At 30.0% G+C, this 10108-nt stretch overlaps 1 protein-coding gene across 1 annotated transcript; it reads right to left on the bottom strand.

Moving 5' to 3' along the window:
- Nucleotides 1–6307: 6307 nt before the first annotated feature.
- On the bottom strand, nucleotides 6308–9659 carry LOC114407085 (phenylalanine ammonia-lyase 1-like). The gene is made up of 2 exons (XM_028370050.1): nucleotides 9169–9659; nucleotides 6308–8236 (listed from the first exon to the last, which is right to left on the bottom strand). The coding sequence occupies exons 1-2, from the start codon at nucleotides 9567–9569 to the stop codon at nucleotides 6487–6489; spliced, it is 2151 nt and encodes a 716-aa protein (XP_028225851.1). The 5' UTR covers nucleotides 9570–9659; the 3' UTR covers nucleotides 6308–6486.
- Nucleotides 9660–10108: the final 449 nt, after the last annotated feature.

Genomic DNA, 10108 nt, shown 5'->3' with positions numbered 1-10108 from the left:
ATTTTTTCAGTTCAAGTAATTTTACATTATAGTTTATTTAAATATATAAAATTTATTTTTTATGATAGTGCACCATCCTTTAAAATACATTCACAAAAAATTCCTTTAAATAATAATAATAATAATATCTTCATGTAAAAATCATATAGCCTGTCATGTTTGAAAATAGTTAACACATATCCTAGTTCAGGAGTACACTTAGAATTAATCCTATTAATTATGGGTGATGAATCATGAAGAAATGAGAAAATATATAGAAGCCCAAACACAATGCTTGTTTTGTATAAAGAATTGTGTACTTAAAATTAAAAGCTAGGAAAATTTTTGAGTTAATATCATGAGACAAGTATGGATCACATGGTGGAGCGAGCAGTACAACTTTGGTCTGATATGTGTGGCGACCAAGAGGACTCTAATGATCTGTCTTTTTATTTAGTGGCGGTTTGCACAAACTTTATATGTTTTTGACAGGAAATAACTGTAAGAAGTATTGTGTAAAAAATTTAAACCACTTTAAGGACTGACTATTATAGATTTTTTTTTCTCTTCGTAGCAATAAAAACTACAGATTATTTATAATAATTTATACATCTTATTAATTAATTGAGTTAGACCCATCAATAAATAATAACATTTTAATTAAGTAAAGTTTTTATATATATATATATATATAATAACGACCATGAGATTCAAAGTTTTATTGTTGTTATTTTAAAGAATTAAAACAGAGAGAAAAATGATGTCGTTATATAAAGTGATAAATTTAGAATTTCAACAATAAAGATAAAGAAAAAGAGGATAAGGAAGTATGAAAAGTAATGAATTATGTGGAAAAAAATTATATAAATTGTGTATAAATTATTATATGAATAATACAACTATTTTTGAGGTACATTAACAAGGAACATTTTAACACATATTTATTTGCATTGGAGTTTAAATTGAGGGATTAAAATTCTTCACTTATCATTTCACACATATAGCCCAAATGAAATTGAAATCAATCTATTATTTAAATTTTGTGAAACTCACTATTAAAAGGAGTAAATTATACTGATATTTTTAAATTTTTGGCAATTTTTCTCTGGATATTTTTTTTATCTTTTTACTAATTCTTTTAATTGTTCGAAAAACATTATTATTAATTTATGTATTACAATAATATCTTTAAAACAACATCACATCATATATTTTTATATTTTTATAAGAAGTGCTGTAAGCGTTAAAAAAAAACAATAGATTATGTATAATCTAAAGAAAAACTTCAGAAAAATATCATTATAATTTACTCTTATATTTTTAGGACTTTATAATTTACTCTATTAAAAAAATCATCATATGGATCTCTTTTTCTCTTGTTTTCCGTTGACGTCAAATAAAGGGACTTTAAGATAAGTACCTATCAGTATAAAAAAAAAAGAGCAACCACGTTTGAACGCTGACTACTGATCCAATGAGAGAGTAGAATAGAACAAGAAAATGTCCAATTTTATATTTGGTGAAGCACGTGCGCTGCTGGTAAGTTTCCATGTTATCCACTTAGCGTGCAACACAAATACACAAGCTAAGTAGGATTTGAATAGAGTAATATAAAAATTCGTCTTTACAATCACGTCTAACAAAATATTCAGACCTATTGTTATAACTGCATGAATATCAATTTGGTTTAATTACTTTTTTTTCCTTTTACTTATTATTTAAAGGCTTAATTAGGTTTTATGTTTTTAAATGTTTTAATTAGGTTTTTTATTTTTAAAATGTTCAATTATGTCTTTTATTTTTAAAATTAAATTTAATTTGGTTTCATTTTTCTTTTATCTGCTCCAAAAAAATTACAAAAACAGGCCTAAAATTAATTTTAAATGTGACCAAATTAAATTTATTTTAAGAAATAAGATATATAATTGATCTATTTTTAGAAAATACATGACCTAATTGAACATTTAAATAATAAAAAGATCAAATTAAATATAAAAAATAAATGAAAGAATTAACTAAACCTATCAATTATACACTCATCATGTCAACACCGGTTGTCACTACACTTTACTTAAATGTAAAATAAATAAATTAATAAAAAGATTTCTAACCTTTTAATTCTGTTTTTTCTCAAAAAAATATTTAAAGTCTATAATTTTTTTTATTGACCAACGTTGTTTAACTTTTTTGTCTTTACTTTTTATGCTTACCATTTATATTATATATAGGAACTGAAAGTAAAGACGGAAAAAAAAATTAAGAACTACAATTAGTCAAAATAAGTTCAAAGAAAAAAAACCAAAATTCTAAAAAGTTTAAAAACTAAAGAAATGATAAACCCTAATAAAAACATTCATTACAAATTTATTATAATTGAATTGAAAACTCATTCTTAAATCATCTAAACATAAATCAAACACTAATTAGTAATATAATGATTCTTAAATTTGGTCAAAAAATATATATAATATTTAAAAACTTAACTATGATTAAATGATTATAATGTGTAAGTGTGGATATAAAATAGGGTGGGTACTATAATTTTGCACATTGATCTCCAATTTTAGACTCATCCCATTGAGAGGATATTTACCTATCCTTGCAATACTCTTTATATGCTCCTACAGTTATAATCAAGGTTTCAAGAAAAAAAAAACACCAAAATTAAATTGTCTCTTTATTCATGAGAAGGTTCAAGCCAATTAGCATAAAAAAAAAACAAGGTCCTAAATCTGATATTTGTTCCTTCCTATCCAGTATCAACAACAATTAGCAAATGTTTTCATTTAAGGCATTGAGAAGGACCATTTTATATTATACCAATACAATTAATTAATTAGTTAATCAATAAAAAATGTTATTAAATCATTCGCAAGAGCTTATGTTATAAAAAATAATATCTTAAAATACAATACTAACATATAATTATCTATAAAAAAAAATAATGAAGAAAATGACTAAAGATATATTTTTATGATTTTTAATGAATAAAAATTTGTAAATTAAATTTTTATTTGTTCTTTCAATGATTTAAAATCATTAAAAATAAAAAATAAACAAATTTATAGAATATTTGCACTTTAGACTTTCTAAATCGGTTAAAATAACATTTTTCATCTGTTAAAAATATGTTACAGATTTAGGGGATATAGAATGTGAACACTTTTTAAATTGAATATTGAATCAATGTTAATAAAAGGTTTTTTAGATTGATTTTGTTAGTAATTAATCTAAACATACTTTTTCAATTGGTTATCAATTCAATTGTCATCCGACCCTACTTCTGTTTGGAAAAAAAAAGGAAGAATAAAAAGATACAAGATAAAGAAAAAGAAAAGTACAGAAAAAAGGGGAAAAAAAAAAAGAAAGAACAGAAAGAAAAAAAATAAAAAAGGGGAAGAAAGAAAACGTAAACAAGAAAAAAAAAAGAAAAGAAAGAATAAAAATAATAATAAAAAGGAAAAGAATGAGGAAAACAGAAGGAGAAAAAACATTATAAAAGGAAGAGGTTTAAACATTAAATTACACACACGATTAGAGACAAAAAACCTAAAAAGAACACAGAGAAAATAAGAAGCGGCAAGAATCCTGACGAGACGAAAGAAGTCAAAAGTTGGATCTGTAAGTATCCCTTATTTCTTCTATCTCATCTCTTCATTTCCCCTTTCTTCTCTCCTCCATTCTTCCTTCCCTCTCTTATCCTCTTTCCTTTTTTTTTTGCGTTTTTTCTTTCGGTCTGCTATTTGATTTGTTTCATCTTGTCAGTAAGTTTCTTGGCTGTCGAAGAGATCCTTAGAATTATTTTTGTCAATGTTTGTTGCACTTTTCTTTTTTAAAAAAGAAAAGAAGTTGAAACGAGCCTAGTTTCTTAAGCCTAAAACAATAAAAAATACTATTTACACCACCATCTTTACATATATGCCTTTTTCCATTTTTGGCTGGCTTGTTTGTTTTTCTCTCTCAAAATAATTGTACATAAAATAAATATCACTACTCACATCTTCATTTACATGCACACCCCCACTCCTTTTAGAAATAGCCTAAATAAAGTAAAACTGTTATTTACACCATCTTTTTCTCGATTTGGCTCTATTTTTCATTTTTGATTTATCATTGTTTGGTTAGTTTGTAATGTATTGTAAATATTTCATCACTTATTTATTTCCCCCCGTGTTTTGACCTCACACCCTTAATTACTAAATGTATTTCTTGTTTCTATTTTATCCCTTTCTATTCTCATTCAATTTATTTATCTGTGTTTCATTTATTTAATTGATTACTTAACACTACGTTAATCATTTCACAATTCATTAGTGCGCTCTTAGTACTCTTTAGTGCGTGCTTACATTTTGTGCATTCCATACTGGATCTCCGACTTGTTTGGTGGTGTTTTAATAGCATGTGGATAAATTTTGTGAATTGCATATTGGGTCTCGAACTTGCTTGACTTCACAAAGTTTACTGCAAACTTGAAATATTTTTCACACTCCATGCACTCCATACTAGGTCTTTGACTTGTGGTGTTTCAATAATGTGTGAGTAAAATTTTGTAAATTTCATGTTGGGTCTCTGACTTGCTTGACTTCACAAAGTTTACCAGAAAACTAAAATATTTTCTAAAAAGGTAAAAAATACTCAAACAAATCATCACTCAATTCTCTTTTTTTTCCACAAAAATTACACATTACTCGAGATGGTTTGAAAGTCCAATGCCTTAAGCAATTCTATATGCTATTTTCTTAAAATTTAATGTCGTTTTATGGTCCAATGCCTTAACGACTTTTTTTTCTCACAATTAAGACAAACCTTTAAAAAAAAGATAAAATAAATTCAACACACAAGTTGTATTCTACCCAAAGAACTATGTAAGTCTGATTTCTTCATTGCACCTGAGGATGTGAAGGAGCGATGACAAATCCCTTGTCGACCTAAAACACTAAAAAAACATAAAATTCTTTTTTTTCCTAAAAATAAAAATTTGCTTTCTTTTTCTAAATAAAAAAATATAATAAACATAACTCATGTTCTTAAGGGAAGATAAATAATTAAAAAAATCACTTTAAATTTAGCACATTCGATTAAAGGTTGTTGTCATCTTCCTGACATGTACGTTGAGTGATAACACCTTCTTCGTGCATAAACAACTTCTGAATCCTTTTCCTCAATCTGCATGACAATTATTTTTAACATTTATATTAAAATAATGAGAAAATTTTAATTAATAGATGATAAGCCGCACATTTGTATTATTAAAGAAAATGTAAACATAACCTTCCATCAGTGGATCCAGAAACCTTATGACGAGGAGGGATTGAATTTTTCTTTTCTTTATAATTGTTTGAGTGTCTAACTTTTAATAAATAATTTTTTTAAACTTTTTTATTAGTTTTACACATAAAATTGAAACTATTTTTTTTGTATTAAATGATAATGAAAACAATTATGTAGGATTAGACATTAAAAATAACAGTAAGGGTATCAAGAAAAATGAAAGAAAAGAACAAGATGGAGGCAAAACTTAATTTCTTACTAAGAAATCTTTTGATTTTATATTTAAATTGGAATAATTTCGTAGGTAAAATAATATTTAACAATGTCAAAGTATATTGTCTCTTTATTAGATTGATAATTTTAAGAGAAATTACTATAGTCTTTATTCAAAGAGGAGAACTAGGTGTAGATATTATGATGATTCAAAATCAGAAGAATTTAATTAATTCTTCTAGTAATTCTTCTAGGCTTAAGGAAAAAGAAAAATAACAAACTTAAAAAAAATATTTATTATAACAACAAACACATAATTAGTTTTATACAATTTTACACTAGTTATCACTTTAAACATTTTAAAAAATCAACAAATGTAATTAATTTTACACTAATTAATCTAAATCATTATTATAACAATAACATATAAAATTAATTTTATACATTAATTTAAAAATATATATATGTATATACATTAAAAAGTTATTAGAAAAGAGAACTCTGAGTCCATACTATCTCTTTCTAGATCCGTCTTGTCTCTACCTTTCATTCAAGTCATTGTCTCTTGATGAATGATATTAAAAAGATAATGATATAGTGTGAACTAAGGAGAGAATTGATCTTAAAATGACTTTAGTTATGTTAATGAAATTTTACTTTAATTTAATTAAAACTCATAATTAATTTGTTTATGAAATATATTTGCATTTTCAAAACTAGTTGTCAACAACAAAAATTTGCAACTTAATGTGTGTATGTGAATAACATGCATAACTAACATAAACAACATGAAACATAAGCATTATGCCTCATGACACTTCACTCGTATGACACTACACTGGTATATAGAACATGTGAATATGAAATTCCATTAAAATATTAAAATTACAAGGTCCTATTTGACATTGAAGGAACATTGAAATTAGGCTTTTCAAACTGATTTGTTAAATGATAGACAAACCAAATGATTATGGTTTCACTTGCATGGGTACAGAGAAAATATTTGTAAGAGTTACAATAAAATTAAGAGATTGGAAGAGGAGCTCCATTCCACTCCCCAAGGCACTCCATAAGAGGATCAATAATTTTCCCTTGGCACATTGCTGTGAATAATTTGTCAAACTCTTCACCTGGTGACCTCACCTTTTCTCCAGTTAGCAACCCAGTCCCTAATTCCTCTCTCACAAACTTGTACAGTGGGTAAGATCTGCATTCTTGGATCTTGTTTGGAATTGCAGCTTTGCCACTCTCATAAGCAGCCCTTGCACCTTCAACCTCTTTTGGCAAGAGATTCTTCAACTCTTCCTCAAAGATTGCTATCTTTTGAAAGATGGACGAGTTCACATCCTTCTCACTCTCTGCATTTACCAATGCATGATCTACAAGCACTTGCCTAAGTTTTTGCATCAATGGGTATGTAGCACTGCAGGGGTCATCAATGTAGGAAAATATATACTCCCTATCAACCACTTTTAGCAGATCCTTCTCACAAAATCTTGAAGGATGGAGTTCTCCATTGACACCTGTGGTAAGAATCCTTTTGGAAACTTGGCTCACGGTGTTCTTGACCGAGTTTTTCAAATTCTCCTCTAAATGCCTCAAGTCAATTGCTTGGCAAAGTGCAATCAAGAATGTGGAAGACATGAGCTTAAGGATCTCGATGGCTTCATTTGTCTTTCTAGATGAGATCAAGCCCAAAGAGTTGACATCCTGGTTGTGTTGCTCAGCACTTTGGACATGGGTAGTTACTGGATTTGCAAGATATTGGAGTTCAGAGCAGTAAGAAGCCATGGCAATTTCAGCTCCCTTGAAACCATAGTCCAAGCTTGGATTTCTGCTAGCAGTGAGATTTGAAGGCAATCCATTGTTGTAAAAGTCATTGACAAGCTCAGAGAATTGAGCAAACATGAGTTTGCCAATAGATGCAAGTGCCAAACGTGTGTTGTCCATAGAGACTCCAATAGGGGTTCCTTGGAAATTGCCACCATGCAATGCCTTGTTCCTTGAAACATCAATCAAAGGGTTGTCATTCACAGAGTTGATCTCTCTCTCAATTGACTTGGTTGAGAAACGAATCACTTCAATAAGAGGACCAAGCCACTGTGGTGAAGTTCTAAGGGCATATCTATCTTGTTTTGGCTTTTGCAAGGGATCAATCTCATGCAACTTCTTAGCAGCTTTCATGTAGGAACTTCCATCCAAGATATGCTCCATAATAGCAGCAGCCTCAATTTGACCAGGATGGTGCTTTAGCTTGTGTGTCAAATGGTCAGTGAATTCAGGTTTCCCCTGCATCACTTCAGCAAAAATAGCTGATAGAACTTCAGACAACACAGCTAGTATATTAGCCTCAAAGAGTACCATAGAAGCTAATCCAGAACCAACAGCAGTGCCATTAACAAGGGCAAGACCTTCCTTGGGTTGCAATTCAAAGAACTCAGAGTTGATGCTAGCCAATTCAAAAGCTTCTTTTGCGTTAAGTACTTCTCCAGAAGGTCCAACAGCTTTGGAGTTGGGTCTGCCAGTTAGCAAACCAGCAATGTAAGAAAGTGGAACAAGATCTCCAGAAGCTGTGATTGTACCACGAAGTGGCAAACATGGGGTAACGTTGTTGTTCAGGAGCTTGGTGATGGCTTCTAAGATTTCAAATCTAATGCCTGAGTACCCCTGAAGAAGAGTGTTGATTCTCACTAACATGGCTGCTCTGGTTGCAGTGTGTGGCAGGGTATGGCTTGATTCAGTTCCATTTCCAAATATTCCAGCGTTTAAGAATCTGAAGAAGAATAAATGAATCATTATTAAAAAAATTCTTTAGATTTAATGGTAAGCTAAATCGATGTTGATGAAAGAAAGTTGCATATATATTTGCAATGATTATTATAAAACACTAAAATAAAAATGAATTCAATTAATTTAAAATTATAACTAAAATTATATTTACAATTCATTAGTTAGCAAATCTTAATTGACGATGGATACTAAAATCAAATATAAAAATATTTTAAGTAATAAAATAAAAAAAGTAAATTTTAATTATTAACATCAAAATAAAATTATATTACAGATATAAAAACATATTTAAGTTTATATATTTATATAAAAGACAAATTTGATGTCACAATAACAAAAGATTTTACACTAATAACGTTGATAAAAAAGTTGTATTTTTCCTTTCTAAATATAAATCAATACTGTGTAATTACCACTTCCCAATCTTAGTTTAGTTAGTTATAAGGAATTTCGTAAGATAATGTTTGGGTGCATGAAAAATAGTAAAGAAATGATGGAAAAGTTCTAAATTTGATATGGATCCGACACTTTTATGCTTTAAAAATTTTCATATAATATAAAAAAATATAAATTAGTTGGAAAAAACCGTAAAATCTGCCTCCCTAATGTTACGTCATAAATTTTAATAACAATTTCTTCAAAAAAAAATACTTAATAATATTTCATCACGTTATTTTTTCTTGTATTAAATTGGCATAACTCCACCGATAAAAAAAATTGACATAACTAAGGAATTTATTCGGGTGACAATTGCAGAAAGGAGGATCTTAATCATGCAAAACTTTGAATAAACGCTGTAAATAAGGTGTCTAAACATGATTAGGTGGTGGCAGTTATTCATTATGCGACACATGAAAAATTGAACAGAAGGAAACGTAGGAAATGCATACGACTGATACGAATATGGTTAGTTACCTGATGAGTTCTTTCTGCAGAGCACCACCTTGCTTGGTTCGGCGGTGTGATGTGGCACCGAAGCCGGTGGTGACGCCGTAACTGTCAGTGCCGTTGTTCATGCTGTTCATCACCCACTCACTGCTCGCCTTCACTCCTTCTCTCGCAGACTCTGAGAGCTCCACCGCCACACCGAGGTCGTGTCCGGCTACGGCGGCCACCTGAGCGATGGTGAGCGTCTCTCCGCCGAGCCGGACCACCGGCTTGCGGTACTCGGCCACCATGCGCTTCACCTCGTCCAGGTGGCTCCCCTTCATCGCCTCTGCCGCCGCTCCCCAGTTTAACGGATCACTACTTCCCTTAGTAGTGGACAAGCAAAACGAACCGTTTTGGCTCCCATTGGTGATGGTAGTTGCTTCCATCTTAATACAAGAGAATGCAAGGAATAATTAAAAACAGAGCTAAGTTTTGTAGAGAGAGAGAGAGAAAGTTAATTAGTTTGTGGATTTCTTGAGGGGAAACAAGTTTGGTTGGGTATTTATATAGATGTCATGCAATGGTGTTTGGTAGGTAGCTCAATGAGGTTTGTTGAAATTTAACTATGACCGTCGGAATGGTACTTTCTCACTGATTGCGCCACGTGGTAGATGGATTGGGGTGGCGCCCAAGAGAGTGGACCAAACAAAACCCGATAGTTGGTGAGGAAATTGCCATTAGCAATTCTGATATGTCTGGTCCTTAACTTGCATGCATGGACACTAATAATCGTTTACTTCCAAATGCTCCGGTCAAAAATGATTTTTTTTTTAAAATGTATTTGGTCCTCACGTCACTAACTAAGCTTTCATCCCCAACCCTTTTGTATATATATGGTGATCTCATTAATTAATTATAAATAAAATTAAACAAGATATACCTAAGGAGTTTAACTCACTTGATAGATTGAGTAAGGTGGATGAGT

This window comes from Glycine soja, chromosome 3, assembly GCF_004193775.1.
Source record: "Glycine soja cultivar W05 chromosome 3, ASM419377v2, whole genome shotgun sequence".
NCBI classification, from domain to species: domain Eukaryota; kingdom Viridiplantae; phylum Streptophyta; class Magnoliopsida; order Fabales; family Fabaceae; genus Glycine; species Glycine soja.
The sequence above is the reverse complement of the archived record's forward strand: the minus strand, read 5'-3'. Positions and strand labels throughout refer to the sequence as shown.

Coding starts and splice junctions, on each gene's coding strand:
- LOC114407085 (XM_028370050.1), bottom strand. CDS start 9,569: ATGGAAGCAACTACCATCACCAATGGGAGCCAAAACGGTTCGTTTTGC. Junction 8,237..9,168: donor CTGCAGAAAGAACTCATCAG/GTAACTAACCAT, acceptor ATTCTTCTTCAG/ATTCTTAAACGCTGGAATAT.